At 52.1% G+C, this 19,605-nt stretch overlaps 2 protein-coding genes across 2 annotated transcripts in view; both read right to left on the bottom strand.

Annotated features, from left to right (window-relative positions):
- Positions 1-4,714: 4,714 nt before the first annotated feature.
- Positions 4,715-10,031, bottom strand: DPM2 (dolichyl-phosphate mannosyltransferase subunit 2, regulatory). The gene is made up of 4 exons (XM_010587603.3): positions 7,533-10,031; positions 7,138-7,227; positions 6,239-6,341; positions 4,715-5,422 (listed from the first exon to the last, which is right to left on the bottom strand). Exons 1-4 carry the CDS (start codon positions 7,533-7,535, stop codon positions 5,364-5,366), a joined length of 255 nt encoding a protein of 84 aa, XP_010585905.1. The 5' UTR covers positions 7,536-10,031; the 3' UTR covers positions 4,715-5,363.
- A 120-nt stretch (positions 10,032-10,151) lies between these two features.
- EEIG1 (estrogen-induced osteoclastogenesis regulator 1) overlaps positions 10,152-19,605 on the bottom strand; it is a 45,101-nt gene continuing 35,647 nt past the window's right edge. The window contains exons 5-11 of the mRNA XM_003407707.4: positions 18,834-18,880; positions 18,492-18,652; positions 16,199-16,303; positions 15,916-16,111; positions 14,610-14,731; positions 14,430-14,499; positions 10,152-12,910 (exon numbers count right to left, since the gene is read on the bottom strand). Of these exons, the coding sequence (XP_003407755.1) occupies positions 12,865-12,910; positions 14,430-14,499; positions 14,610-14,731; positions 15,916-16,111; positions 16,199-16,303; positions 18,492-18,652; positions 18,834-18,880 (747 nt within the window). The 3' untranslated portion in view covers positions 10,152-12,864. The remainder of the gene's footprint in view (positions 12,911-14,429; positions 14,500-14,609; positions 14,732-15,915; positions 16,112-16,198; positions 16,304-18,491; positions 18,653-18,833; positions 18,881-19,605) is intronic.

Raw genomic sequence — 19,605 nt, 5'->3', positions numbered from 1 at the left:
GCCCCGCTGCAGGAGCCAAGCCCCGCCCCTGTTTCCGGGCTGACCAATCGCGTGGTGTCCGTCACGGCTGCACCCAATCCGCGCGGGGGGCGCCGGCGAAAACCTGCGGGTCCCGCCCCCGGGGCTGCAGCATCCTTCGGACCGCGGTCCAAGGTGGGGCGGGGCCGCCGGGCGTTGGCCCGAGCCCTCCCCAGGTAGGGAGGACCCTGGCTTCTCTGGGGTGCGGACCCGGCTCTCCAGGGCTGCACATCCACTCCCATCCACCCACACTGGCGTGAAATCCCCACGACTCACTTTCGGGTGAGAAAACTAAGGTCCAGAGAGAGGAGCGACCCAGGTGACACAGGAAGCCAGGGGCGTGCATTCATTCAACACATATTTTTGGAACGCTCACTATGGGTCAGGGGCAGTCTGGGCCCCGGGGGGATTCAGTGGTGAGCGAGAGGGAGGGGCACAGTTGCCAGAGTGATCTTTTAAAAGCATAAATCAGATGATGTCACTCTCCTGCTTAAAGTCTGCAGTGGCTTCCCACGCACCGCACTGGAACAAAATCCAAACCTTTGCCGCGGTCCAGGCCCTGCGTGATGTGGCCCTGCCCACTCTCCAGCCCCGTCTCACACCACACTCCTACACCCTGCACCCAGCTCCATATTTCTTAGACTCCAAACTCTTTCTCACTTCGGGACTTTTACTTTCGTTGTTCTGTTTGAAATCCTTTTCCTCAGACTTTGATTCCTTCTTGTCACCTCCTCAGAAAGAGTCCTGGACACTCGCTCTTTTTTTTTTTTTAACTGCAGTAAAATATATTTAACGAAACATTTCCCATTTCGACCACTTTTAAGTGTACAATTTAGTGACATAAATTTTATTCAAAGAGCCTGGGTGGTGCGAGTGGTTTGCCATTGGTTGCCATTGGTTTGAACCACCCACCCACCGACCCAGTGGCTCCACCGACTAAAGGCCTGACCAACTGCTTCCATAAAGGTGACAACTAAGAAAACCCTATGGAGCAGTTCTACTCTGCAGCAAATGGGCTCACCATGATTAGGGGACCAACTTGAGGGCAGCCAACCCCCACAAATTACATTCATCCTGTTGTGTAACCACCACTATTCATTTTCAAAAGTTTTTCATCCCCCTAAACAGAAACTTAGTACCCTTTAAGTAATAACTCCCCATCCCCACCCCAGTACCTGGTAACCACTAACAAACTTTTGTCTTTATGCATTTGTCTATTCTAAGTATTTCACATAAGTGAGGTGTCTTAGTCATCTAGTGCTGCTACAACAGAAATATCACAAGTGGATGGCTTTAACAAAGAGAAATTTATTTTCTCAGTCTGGTTGGCTAGAAGTCCAAATTCAGAGTGTCAGCTCCAGGGGAAGGCTTTCTCTCTCTGTTGGCTCTGGAGGAAGGCCCTTGTTGTCAACCTTCCCCTGTACTGGGAGCTTCTCTGCACAGGGACCCCAAGCCCAAAGGACGCGCTATGCTCCTGGTGCTTTTTTCTTGGTGGTATGAGGTCCCCCTATCTCTCTGCTCACTTCTCTTTTATGTCTCAGAAGAGATTGGCTCAAGACACAATCCAATCCTGTAGATTGAGTTCTGCCTCATTAACATAACTGCCGCCTATCCCACCTCATTAACATCGTAGAGGTAGGATTTACAACACACAGAAAAATCACATCACAAAATGGAGGACAACCACACAATACTGGGAATTGTAGCCTAGCCAAGTTGACACATATTTTGGGGGGACACAATTCAATCCATGACATGGGGCCATACAGTGTTTGTTCTTTTGTGTCTGACTTATTTTGTTCAGCATAACGTTTTCAATGCTGACTCATGTCATAGCATGTATCACAGCTTCATTTCTCTTTATGGCTGAATAACATTCCTTTGTCTGGATATAACACGTTTTGTTTATCCATTCATCTATTGATGGATATTTGGGTTGTTTTCATCATTTAACTACTGAATAATGCTGCAATGAACACTGGTGTATAAGAATCTGCCATTGTTTGGGCTTCTGCCTTCAATTCTTTTGGGTATATACCTAGAGATTGCTGGGTCATATGGTAATTGTTTAACTTTTTGAGGAAGTGACAAACTTTTTCACAGCAGCTGCACCATTTTACATTCCCACCATCAGTGAATGAGGCCAGCTCTCATTCCTGTCACATCACTTTGTTTTATTGTCATAACCCTTACACTGTCAGAGATTGTTTTATTTCATCTCTCCCCTGGAATGTGAGGGCCATGAGGGCAGGAACCACATCTGTCTCGTTTCCTGGCTCAATGCCGAGCACAAAACTGTTGCTTAATAAGTACACATTGAATGAATGAATGAGCAGGATATGCAAAGGAGCACATTGAGTTCCAGGAAACCAACATCCTGTATGGCTGGAGTGAAGGAGAGCAAGCAGGGCCTTCCTTGTAGGTGTGGTAAAGAAGGGTATGGGAACCCAGAGATGTATTATGTCTTAATTATTTAGTGCTGGTATAAAAGAAATACCACAAGTGGGTGGCTTTAACAAGCAGAAATTTATTTTCTCAAAGTTTAGGAGCCTAGAAGTCAGAATTCACGGTGCTGGCTCTAGGGGAAGCTTTTCTCTCTGCTGGCTCTGGAGGAAGGTCCTTGTCTCTTCTGAGCTTCTGCTCCTGGGCCATCTTCATGTGGCTTGTCATCTCTCTTCCCCCATCTCTGTCCTCCTCCCTTGTTTAATCTCTATCTCAAAACAGATTGACTCAAAATAGACCCTACACTAATCCTGTCTTATCAACGTAACAAAGACAACCCATTCCCAAATGGGATTAAAACCACAGAGAGATTAGGATTTACAACACGTATTTTTTGGGTACATAATTCAATCCATGGAAACCCTGGTGGTGTAGTGGTTAAGTGCTACAGCTGCTAACCAAAAGGTCGGCAGTTTGAATCCACCAGGCACTCCTTGGAAACTACGGGGCAGTTCTACTCTGTCCTATAGGGTCGCTATGAGTCGGAATCGACTCGAAGGCAATGGGTTAATTCAATCCATAACACACTGTAAGTGTGATGTGAGAAAAACGTTCAAAAGTATTTTAAAAAGTCCACATTGGCTGTTGTGCATGGTCAGATTGGAAGAGACCAGCATAGCAACGGACAGCAGTGGGGAAGCCATCAGTGATTCAGGGTAGAGAATAGTGGCTTTGCACTAGGGAGGTGGCTGTGGGCTGGGGCGGGGTTGAAAAAAGGGGAGGGAGAACTAACAGGATTTGGGGGGTCGTGTGGATGTGGGAAACCAGGGTCAGGGTGATGCTGATCACATGATGGGGTGGGGCATGACAGGAGAAACAGATTTGGGGGGCAAGTCTGTGAATTTACCTCATGACAGGAAAAATATGAGGTGCCACTGAAGGAGACAACCCATGAGGATGTCAGGTTGGCATCTGGGTGCATGTTTAGAACAAGCCCCAGCACTTGATAAGGTCACCGAGGGAGCGTGAGTGAGGTCTGCAACTGAGCCCTGAGGACCCCAGGATCTCATGGCAGAACTGATGGGAATGAGTGAGAGAGGCAGAAAGCAGAGAACAGGGCATCATAGACAGTATAAGGGCATTAGAGGGTGGATGGGAGGATGTCACAGGGATGTTCCAAATGTGGCAAAGGGGTCAAGGAAACGCCGTTTGGATTTAAAGGCCGGACATCACTATTTGCACTAGGTGCAGCCTTCCTGGGTGATGGATGCCGAGAGCAATGGGAGGTGAGGAAATGCAAGCTGCAGATGTGGACACCCTTTTGCGAAGTTTGTCTGTGAAGGGGAAGAATAAGAAGATACTTGAGAATTACTGGATTGATGGAGGGTTCCTTACGTGGGTATGTTCATGAAACAATGGGAGGATCCTGCTGAGAGGCAGAAGTTGTGCCCATGAGTAGGGGATACCTGGTGACATGAGGTTCCTGATATAGCAGTCTGATGGGATAGGTCCCAAAGCCCAGGTGGGCAGCTCTGTCTGGGAATGGAGGACAGAGCAGGTGGAAGAGGTAAGGGGAGGTAAAGTGCGTCTGCAACTGGACTCTTTTCTCAGTGATGAGGGAGACCAGGTCCTCCACTAACTGGAGGAAGAGTGAATGTCTGAGGCTTGAGGTGGTAAGAGTCTGCTCTAGGCACTCTGAAAGATGGGACTGTCCAGAGCTGCATAGTGGAACTGCTGGCAGGGCTGAAGGGGGCTGTGTCAGATCAGTCAACCTAAACACAGTGGAGCCAGCCCTGATCTCATTGAGCAGTTCTTGCTGCTCAGGGCCATGCTGGGTGCTGGCAATAGATGATGGGCTTGGGCTTTTAGGGGACTGGCCAGAGGCTCCCTGGAATGCTAGGGTCTGCCAGCTGAGGAGCCAAGGGAAGGTACAGTGGAGGCTGATATGGTCTGTGGTTGATTCCTGTGCCAGGGCCCCCACCTGGCCATCTGGTGGGTAGAAGCCCAGAGCTCCTCCTCCAAGCACTTATGCCAACTCCCCTGCACTGAGTCCCCAGCTGTGAGCTCTACCAGGCCAGAACCAGTCCCTGCTCTTCCTTGTATCTGGCACAGGGCTGGTACAGAGGAGGCACCTGAGGTACCCTCACTGCATGAACCAGGGTCTTCTGACCTGAGGCCAATGCAGGGGCCAGCTCCGAGCTCCTCTCCAGTCCTCATGGCCAGCTCCCTGGTTCAAGAGTGGCACAAAGACAAACACATGATCAATGTTTATTGTTAAACTCTCCCGCATAGGCCAGCACTGGGGCCGGGGGGCTGGACCTCCATGAAGAGTGCTCAGTCTGGGGGTCCAGTGTGGCCACCCTAATGTGCCCTGATCCCTGGCAATGATCCCAGGGTCTGTCAGCACTTCCCCTAGGCTTTCCAGGTCCAGAAGTCCTTGTAGGGCCTGGGGCTGTGTCAGACTTGAGAAAGCTGCCTCTGTAGAGAAGCAGGACATGGTGGGGAAAGATCGCGTGCTCCCTCAGAGCCCGTTAAGTCCAACATCAGCATGTGACAGGAGGGAAACTGCAGCAAAAGGGTATAACCCGGAAGAAAATGTAACAGGGGGTATGAAGGTGAGGTGGAAAGGATCAGCATCTTTCAGGTCCTGGGGCAGAAGTAGGTGAGAAGGAGACTTCCAGGTACTCCTCCCTCCTGGCTTCTGGAAGGGTGAACAGGGGAGGAGCAGGGGCTCTGGTCGGTCAGGGGTGAGTCCTGAACAGCTCCATCCCATGGGCATGACTGCAGGGCAGCCAGGCTTGAGGGGCCTTAGTACCTGGACCAGTCCTACTGACTCCCACCCTTGGTCCCTGTCCTGGTGGGAAGCAGAAAAGGGACTGACAGCTTCATCCCCTGCCGGGACTTCACTGAGCCTTCTTGGCCACCTTCTTGTTCTTCACCATCACGAAGGTGATGAACACTCCTGGAACATACAGACCACACAAACTAGGTAAGATCTGGGCTCAGGGCTGCTGGAAGGCCAGGGAAGGGCATGGCATGGTGCAGCAACCCACACGCAGGGCCATGCATCTACCCTACCACCCTCCAGGCCACCTGATCATCTTTCTAGTCATTCTACTCATTTATCAAGCCACGAATCTACTCACAAACACCAAAGGAGTCCCTACCACATGCAAGACACTGTGTTTGGTGTTTGAAATTCCATCTATGCATTTACACATTCAATCAATCCCCTGTCCACCTGCCTAACCACCCACCGATCTGCCCACTCCACATCCATCGTCCATGCACCCATCTATCCTATCATCCACTCAATTGCTGACTCATCCAAACCACTTTCGTGAGTCCCAACTCAGTGGCAAACCCTGTGTCAGGTGCTGTGGACAAAGAAATGACTAAGACATAGTTTCAGCTCTTAGAAAGCCCCCAAGACTAAACCACAGGAGATAGAGAGGTGCAAGAACTACAAACCAGGGTAACGAGAGGGTAAGAGGTAACTGAGGTGTGAGCAGAGTTACGGGAGTGGTGGTGGTAGGAAAAAGGCAGACATCTCACTGGAGTCCTATGAGCTTGAGGCACTGGGTAAACCAGAGAGGAGTCACCACTGATTTCCATCCTTGAAATGGAAACAGGACAACCCCAGGGAAAGACCTGGGGACAATAAGCCTCAAGTAGATCTACAGCAAACGCCAAAGTGTGGAAGTATTTTCGGGGATGAGAGAAGGTCGTGGGGGCCCTCCAGACAGTCATGCCGAGGGTTGAGAGAGTGATGACTTACCTACAAAGAGGAGCAGTAGGAGGCCCACGGCCAACGGGATGGCGACAGCATAGGCTCGGGGCAGGAAATACTTGTGGATGACATGTTGGCTGTCAATGAATGGCTGGCACCAAGGGCAGAGCTCTGGTGAGCATAGTTCACCTTGCCTAGTCTCCCTCAGCCCCCTAAGCCCAAATATCCTACCTCCTCTGTCCAAGGGGCTGACCCCATTCAGGGCATCAAGACAGCATTTGCTTTTAAGATGGTGGCATTGCGTGTCTTGATATGTTTCCTTCATTCGTTTAATGATTGTTTACTGGGTACTCGTTTGGTGGGCTAATGCCCACCCAAGCCACCCGCCCTGGGTTGGTGCTGGGCACCTGCCCTAGGGCACTTACAGCCTTACAGGGGCAAGAAGTACATAAGGAATCCTGATTCTCAACCTCAGTTCCAAGATCTTTACTAACATCTTTCTTTGAAGGATACGAGGTTCTACAAGATTTTGCCTTCCAAATACACTACAATTTCTAAGCAATAACTGCTAAATTTTCCCATAAGAAAGAAAAAAAAAATCCCAAAAGCCCGCACAAAATTCATTAGCATTAGCTGTGCCCAGGAGCTAGCAGGATAAACAGAAAGACTAGAATTCCCATCAAAGGCAAAGCAATTCAGGAACAGGGCTTTACAGTGTAGTGGTTAAGCACACGACCTTGGGCTAAACCTTTTCCCTGAACCCCAGCTTCCTCACCTATAAAAAAGGAACACCACTAGCATCTTTTTATAATAGAGTTCTCGGGATTAAGTGAGGTAAAGGCAGGTGAAACACCTAGCACAGTATCTGGCACACAGTAGCTTCTTAAACGTTGTTAGGGCCGGTGTTAGGGACGGGAGTAGGTGCATAGAGGGTGGGGGAGACGTACCAAGATGATCACCCAGACGGTGTAGTAGGTGAAGATGATCAGGCTAACAGCGACGAGAACGAGTCCCACCACCTGGTCTGTTCCCGTGGCCTGGAGGAAACGAAGGGCTCAGATAACAACCCTGACTCGCCATTTAGGCGCGCGGGGGCGTGGAACGGGAGCGTCGCAGCCTGATTATGCTCTAAATTTCCCGTTCATTCAACAAACGTATTGAGGGCCAACTATGGAGTCAGTTTCCAGGCTGGGCAAGGGGTACCGGGCCTCGGCGTTTTCATCCGTACAATGGGCCAGCGGAAAGGAAATTTCGGTTCCGAGTGCCGAAGACCCAGGTCCTAAGCGGAAGCACCACCAGCCCCTAAATGCCCTCAACAGGCCGCACTCTGCCCCAAACTCACCATTACCCGATACGTTCCGACGCCGGAGCAGCAAGCCACTTCCGGTTCCGGGACTTTTTTTTGTTTTGACCCGCGAGGCACGCCGGGAGTCGTAGTCCTCAGGCAGGCCCAAGACCACGTTACCTAAGACAGGCAGGCACCGCCTCCCCTTTGCATGTCGGGAAATGAAGTTTCTCAAGGGCAGTGTGGGGAAGATTGTTCCCCGAAGGCCTCTAGGGAAATAGGACAGAGTTGGGGACCCAGACTGTCTGGCCCTCTAGGCCTCAGTCCTGTCGCGTTCGCCCCAGGAACCTAGCTTATTCCTATACATTGCAAAGACCCAAAATCAGAGCAGGATGGGGTGGGGGTCGGAAGTCCCATTTTTCAGAGGTCGAAAGTGAGGCTCAGAAACGGGCAGAGACCTGCTGGAGGTCACAATTCAAGGAATGGTGTAACTGAGACCAGAATTCGGTGTCGCTTCCCGGTCCCTATCTTGCCTCCTGAAGGGAGGGGTACAGAGTAAGGCAGGAGCCTTTGATAACTGGGAAAAATCCCACAGCAAGTGTGGTCAGGAACCAAGCAAGAGATAACATCTTAGAGCTTGTATTTCCTCTTTGAGGCAGGACAATAAGCCTCGAGAGCTGGTTTAAGCTCGTTCGAGAGACCTAGAGTTAACTTTGGCTCATTAAGTGCCTTGTATATATTAACTTTCCCACCCTTAGAAGGGGTTTAACTGCTATTTTCTAAACACAAATTCAAAGAAGTTGTATGTTAACACTTATTGTGCCTGCGTGGCATGATTTAGAATGTTGCTGATGTATTTACATGATCTCCCTGTTTGTAAACTCTATAAAAGTGACCTCCTTAAACCTTTTTTTTTTTTTTTTAAACCTTATCCTTGAACAGCCTTGGAAGCACCAGCCCTTGGGTGTTCCTTTCCTTGCGGAAGGAAATAAAGCTGCCTTTCTAATCTCCCACCTCAGCCTCCTTTATTGGCTGTGACCAGTTCTGCTGAGCCAAACCTGGGGTTTTCACCAGCTACAAGAGTGTTCACTGCTGAGTCTGCGGTGCGAGGAAGGGAGGCTGATTTGAATCCGCAGAGATGTGGGAGATTTCAATTGGTAGATAAGGGGAGCCTGGCTTAGGGATAGGTCCTACTTCCCTGGCGACCTGTCCTGTGTCCCTCTTCACTGCGGGCTGGGCCAGGGGCCCCTCCCTCCCTTCACCAGGGTGTTGCAGCAGCCCAGACACATTGGACTGGCCAGGAGATGGCAGGGCTGCCACCTCCCCCGCACCCTACACGCTTTGGAGGCCTTTTCATTTGAGAACAAAGGGTGGTTGGGCCAGATCATCTTTGACATCTCCCCACAGCTACAGGGCCAGCAGCTCCTCATCCATTAGGCCTCACTGGGGAGTCCCCAGGGAAGTGGCTTTGGCATCGGGAAGCAGGGGCTCCCTCCTGTCTCCCCGTTTTAATTGGCTAAGGTGTTGGTCTGGCCCACTGTGAGCTCCCTGAGGGTAAGGCCTATGGTCACTGCTGTATCCAGAATGGGGCTTGGCACACATCAATCAACTAGCTTTAAGATTCTGATTTTTTAGATCCTGGAATGCTAGAAGGTACAACAACTGGGCACTCCAGGCCTCCTTGATGGGTTATGTGGAGGCCCTGGGCCTGCTGTTTCCCCTTCAAGGAGGAAGCAGCCAAGTCTGAGCCTGGCATGGTTTGCTCCTGCCAGCAGCATTTATCTCCTTGAGTCATGTGAGCTCATTTCTGACTATGGGGGTTACCCACCCCCCCGCCAAAAAAAAAAGCTTATAGAACAGTTCCCTTCAATCTCAGGACTGATTTTGGGCTTGGCTGGAAGCCAAGTTTTCCCTCCCTGAGTGTGCCTGACAGAGGAAAGGGCTGAGAATTAGCATTAGGGCTTAATGGGGCCATGAGTTGGGGTAGCCCTGAGGAGGGGGGCTAATGTTGGCCTAGGGCTAGGGGCCAGGCTGGGGAACATGGTCCCTTCTGGCCTGTCCAAAGCCACTAGGCTTTCCATCATTTCTGAGCTCATTAAAGGCCAGGGCAACCTACCTTTCCCAGAGCTTGGCCAGGCTGCCCAGTTCTGTGTGACTCTGGAGTCAGGTAAATGGGGAGAGAGGCCCAAGGCCTAGCATGGAGACTACTCTGGCCTGGGGCTAGAGAGGCTGGGAACCTGCCCAGCACCTCCCACAGGTTAGGCTGTATACTTCCTTTCTCATAATACACAACCCCATTTTGCAGCTGAGAAAACTGAGTTATTTGCCCTCAGCCACACTCATTACAGGCAACCTGACTGCTGGGGAGGTCCACAGAGCAGTGGTTAGAACTTGGGCTCTTAAGTCAGAGACAAATTCAAATCCAGGACCTGCCACTTAGTAGCTGTGCGAGCTTAGCAAGTAATGACCCTTCTGGGCTTTGGTTTCCTCACTCAGATTTGGAATAATAAAGGTGGTGATAATGATGACTGTAGCCAAGACTTGGAGAACCCTGACCACGGACATCTTCCCCAGCCCCCAGAACATCACCTCACTCACACATCTGGGCTTCCTTCTGATGCTGTCTTTGACCCCAAAGTCAATGTGGTAAAGTAACAAGTAAAAAACAACATGCCATACCAAAACAAAAACCGCAATATTTATTTTTTTCCCTTGAAACCAAGACACTGATACTAGACTGATTTCCCCTTCAAATGTTTTCTACAATAGAAGCTGGGACAGAGATACAAACACAGTCCGCTGAATTCGGGGGCGGTGGTGGCAGCATTCTGTTAGAAAGGAGAGGAATAAAAAACAAACAAACAAAAAAACCTTGCCTCACCACTCAACTCCCTAAGAGAAAACGTGGACATTTTCCACCCTGGTAGATCATATCATGTGGTCAGTTTGTGGGGTGACCAGAAATCACCCTAAAAAATACTGTAGACCTTTATTTTCTTTAAAACTCCTAGTAAAAATGTTAAAACTGTCCTTGAAGAAGATTCCAAACTGGCATTGCATAGACCAATTCCTTTCCAAAAATATCTCTAATATATCTATCTCTATATATAGAATTTGAAGTCCAGGAGCTGTACACACCTGGTGGGGATTCACTGAGCTCGAGGAGGCCAGAGGGCCGAGGAAAGGGCTCCCATGTGGGGCCGAGGCCAGGGCTCCTGGCCTCTGGCTCCAGCCAGTGTTAATTTGGTTGTGGCCAAATTCTCAGCTAGTCCAATTCTCCTGCCCAGGGCCTGGCACTGGAAGAGTGTGGCCTGGCTCTATTTCCTTCTTGGGTGACTGCTGAGCTCAGACCTCACCTAGGGCAGGGCTGGAGTTCCTGGTTTGGAGGAGTCTCCCCAACAGTGCTAAAGCCAACAGTTTTGTGCCCGAAACCCCAGAACTTTAAACCAGACCCCAAAACACCCTGAATGTACCTCCTACCTCCCTGGGCTGAGGTCACACAAACACAGAAGGAGGATGACACTCCTCCACCTTCTGGGGGTCACCCCATTTGGAGACAGCACCACCAGCTTCCTTTTAAAGTGCCAGGCATCTGCGGGGCAGGAAGGGACCCTCAGAGCTGACTAGAGCTCCATCCTGCCTTGGCAGGCACCTTCTAACATTCATTTTCTACAAAAAGACTTAGGTGATTAAAAAAATCATAAAACAGTAAAAACAAAATCAAACCTAAAAATGCTCTGGTCCCAATGCCAGCCAGGTTCCGGGACCAAGAACCCCAACTCTTGCTAGCAGGGGCAGATGAGAAGCTGGGTAAGGTGACCTCCCAGCCTGGGGAGGAACCCCACCTACCCATACCAGAGAACCAGCCTGCGCCCTTCCCCACATCTAGACGCCCAGCCCTGCTGAGACCCAGCCAGCAGGCAGAGCAGAGCACAGAACCTCCTACCCCTAACCTGGGGGAGGAGAAAATACCGAACTGTGAAGTCAAAAAAAGAAAAAAACAAAAAAGAGAGAGAGAAAAGAAATGAAAAGGAAGTTACAGAACTAAACACCAGCCTGCTGGGTTTATACAAAATGAATGAAATTTAAAAGAGGGGTGGGGTGGGGGTCCAGGGACTGGCTAGTAGCCAGAATCCACCTTTAAGCAAGTAACAAGGACCAGGGAAGGAAAAGTGCTGAGAGCAGAGGCTTGGGGCGGGGGAAATGGAGAGGGAGGAGGGCCAGACTGTTCCCCACTGGAGAAATGTCTCTTACAGGACTTCATTTGTGCCTGGCCCAGAAGTAGGGGATGCTTTCAGAGGAGGGTTGAGTCTTTTCTGGCCAGGAACCCAGCTCCGGGCCAGCCCAGTCACAGCCCACCTGTCTCTTCAGTGTCGGCCCTAGCCTGGGCCAGCTGACCCTGAGGGCAGAGAAAGGGGGCTCTGCTTGCCAAGTCCAGCCTAGCCAGGCCCCCAACCTCCCAGGCCCTGGGGGGCACCTTTCCTGGCCTTCCTTCATGAAACCCAGCTGCTCAGGATCCAGCCCTGGCAGAGGGGAAACCCCTTGACGTTCAGACCTTTCTCAGCACAGGTCCCAGGCCTGAGCTGTGGCTAACTGGAGGGAGGAGAGGCAGTGCCACGTTCCAGCCGGGCTGTGATGCCTCGGCCTCTGACTGCACAGCAGGCAGAGGCCAGGGATCCTTGGGACAGGACCAGGGAAGGGGTGGCAGGAGGCATGGGGGCTGTGTTGGGGACAAGCATGTGCAAAGTGCAGACTGCTAGGGCAGCAGCAGAACATTCGATGGGGTGAAGTGTGGGTGGGGTGTGAGGTCTTGGTTCCCAGGAGGAGGCCGCCAGCAGGTCCCCCAGGATAGAAAGAAGGGATAGCTGAAGCACTAAGCAGTCAGAGGGTCACGGTGGCAGGATTCTGGGGATGGACTGGCTCCCCAAGGGCAAGGGGGCAATGGAGCCAGGCCCTGCCAGGGTGGCTGTAGCCAGTGTTCCTGGAGTGGGTGGAGAGGCAGGGAAGAGGCCTCCCAGCTACAAGCAGCCTCCTCATATTTAAGGGCTGCTGCTTGTCCCTGGCCAAGGGGGTCCAGTCAGTCTCCAGTGGAGACAGTCCTGCTCTTTGTCTTGGCCACCTGCTGCAAGGGCCTACTTGTCCTGCCCTCTAGTGGTTCAGAGGAGAATATTCACAGTGGTGCCTGGGCTCCAGGGGGCCAGAAGGGTCCCAGAATGGAGGGGAGGACCATGGAATGATGCTTTGGGGACATATGGGGCTGGAGTACATGGAAGAGGCACAGATGAGATGTGGCCCAGATGGGGATCTGAAGGGGAATGTCCTTCGTGGGATGACATGAATCTGGATGTCCACGAAGGCAGGGCCCTTCTCCAGTCTGGACACCTGCTCCTCAATGGCTTTCGATCACGACTGGCTCGTAGACCCCAGAGGAGACCCTGCAGGGGAGAGACAGGTCAGCTCCACCTCCTCACTGTTCCATGTACCCAGCGCCCCTCTGGGCCAAGCCCAGACAGGTACTTTATAAGCAGGTCCTGCTAACCAGCACTGTTTTGCAGAGGGGGAAATTAAGGCTCAGAGATGTTAAATCATTGGCTCAAGGTGACACATATTGTGAGTATCAGAGTCAAGACTAGCTGCCAGGTCGTCTATGGGACCACAGAGTTGGCACAGGCTCTGTTCCCAAGGTCTTCCTGGACACCAGTGACATACACGTGGGTGTGCCATTCCCGTCCTTACAACAACTCTGTCAGATAGGGACCGTATCATCGTCCCATTTGACAGATGAAGAAATCAAGGCTCAGAGGGGTTCTGAGGTTTGCCAAGAGGCCAGTGGAAGGCAGTGGGGGAGGGGGAGGCCTGACCTTTAGCCAGCTCTTCTTCCCTCTGAGGCCAGCCCCGTCCGTGGCATTACAGACACCTGGGGTTCAGCATCCAGCTCCACTATCGCCCTTCTGCCCACCAGATTGGTTTCTTCCCTCCCCTGAACTACAGCTCCCTCATCTTCGCGGAGATGTTCATAAACCTCCAAGGAGGCCCCCTCCTTCCTGTTTTCTTGTTGCCCAGCCCACCTAGGGCAGCCCAGGAGGCCAGCTGGGGGATGGGAGCAGCAATTTCAAGCCTCAGCAAGGAGGTGTCAGCAGAACAGCAGCAGAGGGCAGGTCCTGGAACCCTGGGCTACCCAGTCAAGTCTCTTGCCTCCTCTGGGCCTAGATTTTCTCACCAGGCCAACTAAAACATGTGGGAAAATCCTTGGCACACTCTGTAGGTGGGAAGCTCCTCCACTCACTTCCAACATTGCTTGCTTGGATATTCATTCATTCATCATTCATTCATTCACTCATTTATTCGGTAAGCCAAAGATCTAGTGAGCTAGGTGCATGGTAAACATGCTCTAAATGAATAGATGATAGTGAGAGAATATAAACTACAGAGTTGAAGGAAAAGTTTGATCCTACTGCCCCCTCATCTTGAGCATCCTGAGGGCAGAGATCTGGGCTGCTCGTTGCTATATCCCAGCACTTAGTACAGTGCCTGGTGTAGAACTGGTGCTCAATAAGTATTTGTCCAATAAATAAATAAATCATCATGATGTTTTTAGGGGTTCCCACATCCAGGAGGAAGAGGAGGAAAAACGGGGTCCAAAATAAACATGTATGCCAAGCTGTATGCCAAGCCTTTTGCCAAATACCTTCCAAGGGTTACCCTTGGAACTCTCACAGCCAACCCTGCGGTGTGCTCTCTGTGCCGGGTTCCAGGTGAGATGGGTGCTGTCCACACCATGTGACAGATTGGGAAACTGAGGCTCAAAGAGAAGTGACTTGCCCAAGGTCACACTTCAGTGACAGAGTAGGCATTCAAGCCAGGTCAGGTGGCCTGCAGAGACCTTGCTTTTACACCACACTCCAGGGCTGTCCTGATGACCGCCCCCCGCGCCACCCAACCTTCACCCCCTACCTGTTGGCCAGCTGGATGCCACTCAGTGTGGTAGAGCCATCGCGGCTCACGAACAGCCGTAGGTTGCTGTCTGTGGGAACATGGGGAAGGATGGAGGCTCAGCTGGGGCAGGGGCAGCTGGGGAGCTCCTAGAGCAAGCAGCACTGCCCCCAGCCCACCCAGTGTGGGCAGCCAGCTCACCCTCAGTGTTGCTGCCCTCTGTGAAGTCCTGGCTCTGCATGATCTTTTCCACGATGTCGTCTGCGTCAATTCGCGTGTCATCTACCCAGGTCGGGTGGCTCTCCATCGAGTCCTTCTTCCGCCTGGGTTGGGGCAGAGCAGAGGCACGACAGTCAGAGCAATAACAGGTACAACAGCAATACTACTAGCTAGCATCTACAGCTCTTAGAATGTTCTAAGCACATGTCATGCTGTATTCACTTAGCCCTTACAGCAATCCAGGGATGTTGGTGCTGACTTTACAGATGAGGACACGGAGGCTCTAAGAGGTAAGTAACCTGCCCAAGGTCACACAGTGTGTATGTGGTGGACTCAACCCACTCTATCTGGTCTGACAGACCATACTCTTTTTTTTTTTTATTGTGCTTTAAGTGAAAGTTTACAGTTCAAGTCAGTTTCTCATACAAATTCTTATACACACATTGTTATGTGACTGTGACCCTGGTTGCTCTCCCTACAATGAGACAGCACATTCCTTCTCTCTACCCTGAATTTCCTGTGTCCTTTCAAGCAGCTCCTGTCCCCCTCTGCCTTCTCTTCTCACCTCCAGACAGGAGCTACTCACAGTCTATGTGTCTACTTCAGCTAAGACGCACACTCCTCACCAGTATCATTTTCTGTCTTACAGTCCAGTCTAATCTTGGTCTGAAGAGTTGGCTTTGGTAATGGTTTCACTTTTGGGCTAAAAGAGGGTTCAGGGACCTAGACCTCTGGGGTCCATCCAGTCTCAGTCAGACCATTAAGTCTGGTCTTTTTACTTGAATTTGAGGTCTGCATCCCACTTTTCTCCTGCTCCATCAGGGATTCTCTGTTATGTTCCCTGTCAGGGCAGTCATTGGTGGTAGCCGGGCACCATCTAGTTCTTCCGGCGTCAGGCTGGTGGAGTCTCTGACTTACATGGCCCTTTCTGACAGACCATGCTCTTGACTACTACACTAAGCTGCTAACAACAACCATTAACTGAGCATGTGCTATAAGCCAGGCATAGAGCTATGACTTTTATGAACATCAGCTGGTTGAACCATCACTATTCAACCCTCTGAGGTGGGGACAGTATTATTCCCATGTTACAGGTGATGAAGTGGAGGCTCAGAGAGCCATCAGGAGTCAAGATTTCCAGCTCTCTGCATCATACTGCTCCTGGAGGTCAGAGCCCTCCTGGGGCCCTTAGCCCTTGCACCAAGCCCTGCCTGATGAGCTGTGGCTCTGGCCAGGCCTCACTGGAGGGGAATGCTCTCTCCACGGAGCACTGAGCAGTGGGGCTCACCGAAAGGAGCGGTCTGACAGATGTGGGGGCCGGGGTGGCCTTGGCGGCTTCTCGGGGGGCCGGTGTTCCCGCTCACTGCCCTCAGGGCCCTCCACAGTCATGCTGAGGCCGCCAGAGGCGCTGCTGCTAGTGGATGTGTTGCGGCGGTGCGTCAGGTCCGAGAGGCTGGAGGAGCGTGAGTGCTCCGTGCTGTAGCCTGGTGGGCAGTCAAGGGGGTGGTTCATTACTGGGGGGACTCTCAGGACTGTGAAAGGCCACTGGTTGGTGCCAGGTGGACACTTACCGGAGATCTTGGACTGCTGGCTGGCATAGCTGGAGTTGCGGGAGTGGCCGGAATGGAACACCTCCTCAGGGCTGGACAGGTTCTGGTCCGGCTCCTCTGGCACCCCTGGAAGGCAGGGAGGGGCAGGAGGTGGAGGGGGTTACTCACTGGTATCCACCCTGGCCCTTCTTCACACAAGTCTTACTCAGCCTCCTACAGTTGGTGGCTAGGGGGGACACCTGTATTTCCATTTTACAGACTAAAAAAGTGAGGTTCAGAGAGAAGAAACCTGCCCTGACCCACAGTTCACCATGTGAACCCAGGCTTGTTCATGCTACAAATATCTGTCGGGGAGCTCCCCCATGCGGGGTGCTCTGCTGGGTGCTGTGAACAGGAGTCAGGGTAGACTGCCTCAGAGGCTATGGCAGAGAAGAGGAATGCTGAACAAAAAATGACCCACAATTAACCACAGCTGAGATGAGTGGTGCAGAGCATGGGTACTGGGAGCTAAGTGCATATTAGGGGGTCATGGAAGGCTTCTCAGGATGCGGGGGAGGGAGTGAGCCAGATAAGGCATCAGGGAAAGGGCTCTCCAAGCAGATGGCACAGCACAAGCAAAGGCTCTGAGGCTTGAATGGACTTGGGTAAGTATAGATGGAATAGAGTGAAAAAAGGTGAGGGAATGGGCTGGGAGATGGGAGTGGACTGGCCCCAAACAGCCTATCAGCCAGGGCACACAGTCTTGTCCCAAGTCACCCATAAGTCCAGCTTCAAAACAAACCTTCCTGACACTCCCCAGCAGAAGGCACAAGGGAACTAGGAATCAGACAACAGTCACCGCCTGTTGCTCATTGAAGCTTCCCCTGGGTGGGACCCATCCAGAGCTCTGAGCCTGCCACCAGCCCAGGACAGGAAGGAAGGACTCCTCTACCTCCCCTACAGAGACGAGCACACCCAGGCAACGGGCTAGACCTGGGCCTGTTTGTGACCCTACCAGAAGCCATGTGGCTTTTCAAGTTTCTAACAGGTCCTCTGCCTGGGGGGTAGGGGCGCCAGCTGCAGCGAAGAGTGGGGGCTCAAGTCCCACCCTGTCTAGAAGGGGCACCTCTTCTACTATTCCTAAATGCACCATCTATGCTGGGTGACAGGTCCCCAGCTCTCTCCTCTGGGGGTCCCACCCTGAAGTTGGAGAACACTGGCACTGGGAAGCCCCCATTCCCACATTCAACCTCCAGGCTGTGGTGGATAGCTCTGGACCTAGCCTTTTGCCACCCTGACTGGGTCTGCAGGAAAGGTGGGAGTGGAGGAAAACTGGGCCCTTGAGGTGAGAGGGTCCCTCACTGCTCCGCGCCTCTAGGGGCAGAAACACCCAAAATATGTCTGCTGCACGCCTGTGCCCTGAGCCCTCTAATTGCTCCTGTGGCACAAATCAGGGCCGCTATGTGCCACTTTGCTCACTAATCAGCTTGGACTGGTCTACCTCCCAGCTCTGAGCTCACCCCGCATTAGGTACAGAGGGGCCCGGCAGACACTTGCGGGGAGGCCAGCGCCTCCTCTCCTGGCAGCACCTCCTCCTAATTGCCATGCTGGCTCCTGTGGGGATTGAGGCTCCCTCTCATTTTTCACAACAATATTAGTAATAGTGGCAATTTAATAAAAATACAGCGCCAGGAAATACACACCAAGTGCTTATTATGTGGCAGGCATGGCATGTGCGTTTGCTTAGTTAATCCCCAATGCAACCTAGGATGTAGTTATTATTAAAATCTGGTGCCATCAAGTCAATTTCAACTCATAGCAACCCTATAGGACAGAGGAGAACTGCTCCATAGGGCTTCCAAGGAGTGGGTGGTGGATTTGAACTGCCGACCTCTTGGCTAGTAGCCGAACTCTTAATCACTGTGCACTATTACTGATTCCCATTCTACTGGAGGTCATTGAGACTAGAGGCGAAACAGCTGCCTGACAATATGCAGCATGTGGGAGAGGCATTCACTCCACATCTCTCTGCCAGGAACACTGCATCCCCAGATGTCAGCCCAAATACCGCCCAGACACTGCCTCTCCCACCTTCTGTACCTGCGTATGAGGGCAGGGATACCATGTTAGTGTAGGTGCAGCTGTGACCCTGGGACTAAACATAGCACCTAACACACAAGAGGTGCTCAGAAAACAGCTCCCAAATGGAAGCATGGGTGAATGGAGACGCCTCTCCACTATCTCCCTCTCTTCAACGCGTCTCTGGGACCTGGAGACACTGTGGTGGTAAAAGTCTTCAGCCACCGGGAGGGGTAAGGTAGATGGGGAATGGTACCTGAGCTAAGGATGGTGGGCCTGGCCTTGGTGGGCCGGGACCCTGTGAGGGAGTTGGTGCTGCTGCCGCCGCCGCTGCTGCTGGTCCCACCACCCTTACATGTCAGCTGCAGGGAAGAATCCTGGCCCGGGATGGAGATGGACTTGGCAGTGGACGGTGGCCTGGGAGGACAGATGGGCATGATGAGAATACCCCACCCCTCGGGCTGGACAAAAACAGGGGAACCCAAGAGCCTGGTGGAGGGAAGAATCTTTGTCACTCCCCACCCCCAGTGCCCAGGATGGAGCTCCTCCCCACCCGCGACGGCCCACACTGGCACTCACGGCCCACACTGGCACTCACGTCTTGAAGCAGGGGTCTCCAGAGAGCAGGAACATACCAATGGTGACCTATGGGGAAGGGGGAGAAATCAGCCAGCCCATCTCCACCCATACCCAGCCCAGGCATCGTGGCCTCCCTACAGCCTCCATGGCTTCAGAAGGGTCTGGGGTTTAATCCTGTTTCTGGGGGGCTCTAGCGAAGCTCCCTAACCTTACTGAGCTCGTTTCCTCATCTGGAGGGTGGAGATGAGCCTAGTGCCTGCCTCGTGGAGTAGTTCATTTGCCTGGCTCAGCGTCTGGCACCGAGTGAGTGTGCAGCAAAAGCTAGCTACTTTTAGTTTAAACTATGAGGACACTGTGAGCTCCTTGAAATTGCCAGGAAATTCGTGCTTACTACATGCCAGTAGCAGCACACACATTTGCTTAGTTAATCCCCAAAGCAACCAGGAAGTAGTTACTATTACTGATCCCATTTTACAGAGCTGGCCACTGAGACTTGAGGGGAAATGGCCAGCCCAAGGGCACGAAGCACATGGGAGAGCAAGAGCACGTTCACTCTCTGACCTCAGTGCCCAGCCTGCCGCCCTCCGAGTGAGTAGGGGGAGGGGGGCTCATAAAGCTCCACAGGTGACAGGAGGGTTCCCTGAGCCCAATGTGGGTGGCAGGGGTGGAGGGGAGCACTCAGAGTCCAACTCGGTGGGAAGGGGCTCAGTGAAAGTTTGTTGAATAAAAAGTCAAGCAGGAGGCCATTAGAAATTTAACATTTGCCTGGACATTTTCACGATGGCCCCAAC

Source organism: Loxodonta africana, chromosome 9, assembly GCF_030014295.1.
Source record: "Loxodonta africana isolate mLoxAfr1 chromosome 9, mLoxAfr1.hap2, whole genome shotgun sequence".
In the NCBI taxonomy this organism is placed as follows: domain Eukaryota; kingdom Metazoa; phylum Chordata; class Mammalia; order Proboscidea; family Elephantidae; genus Loxodonta; species Loxodonta africana.
Note: the sequence above shows the minus strand (reverse complement) of the source record. Positions and strands in the feature narration are given on the sequence as shown.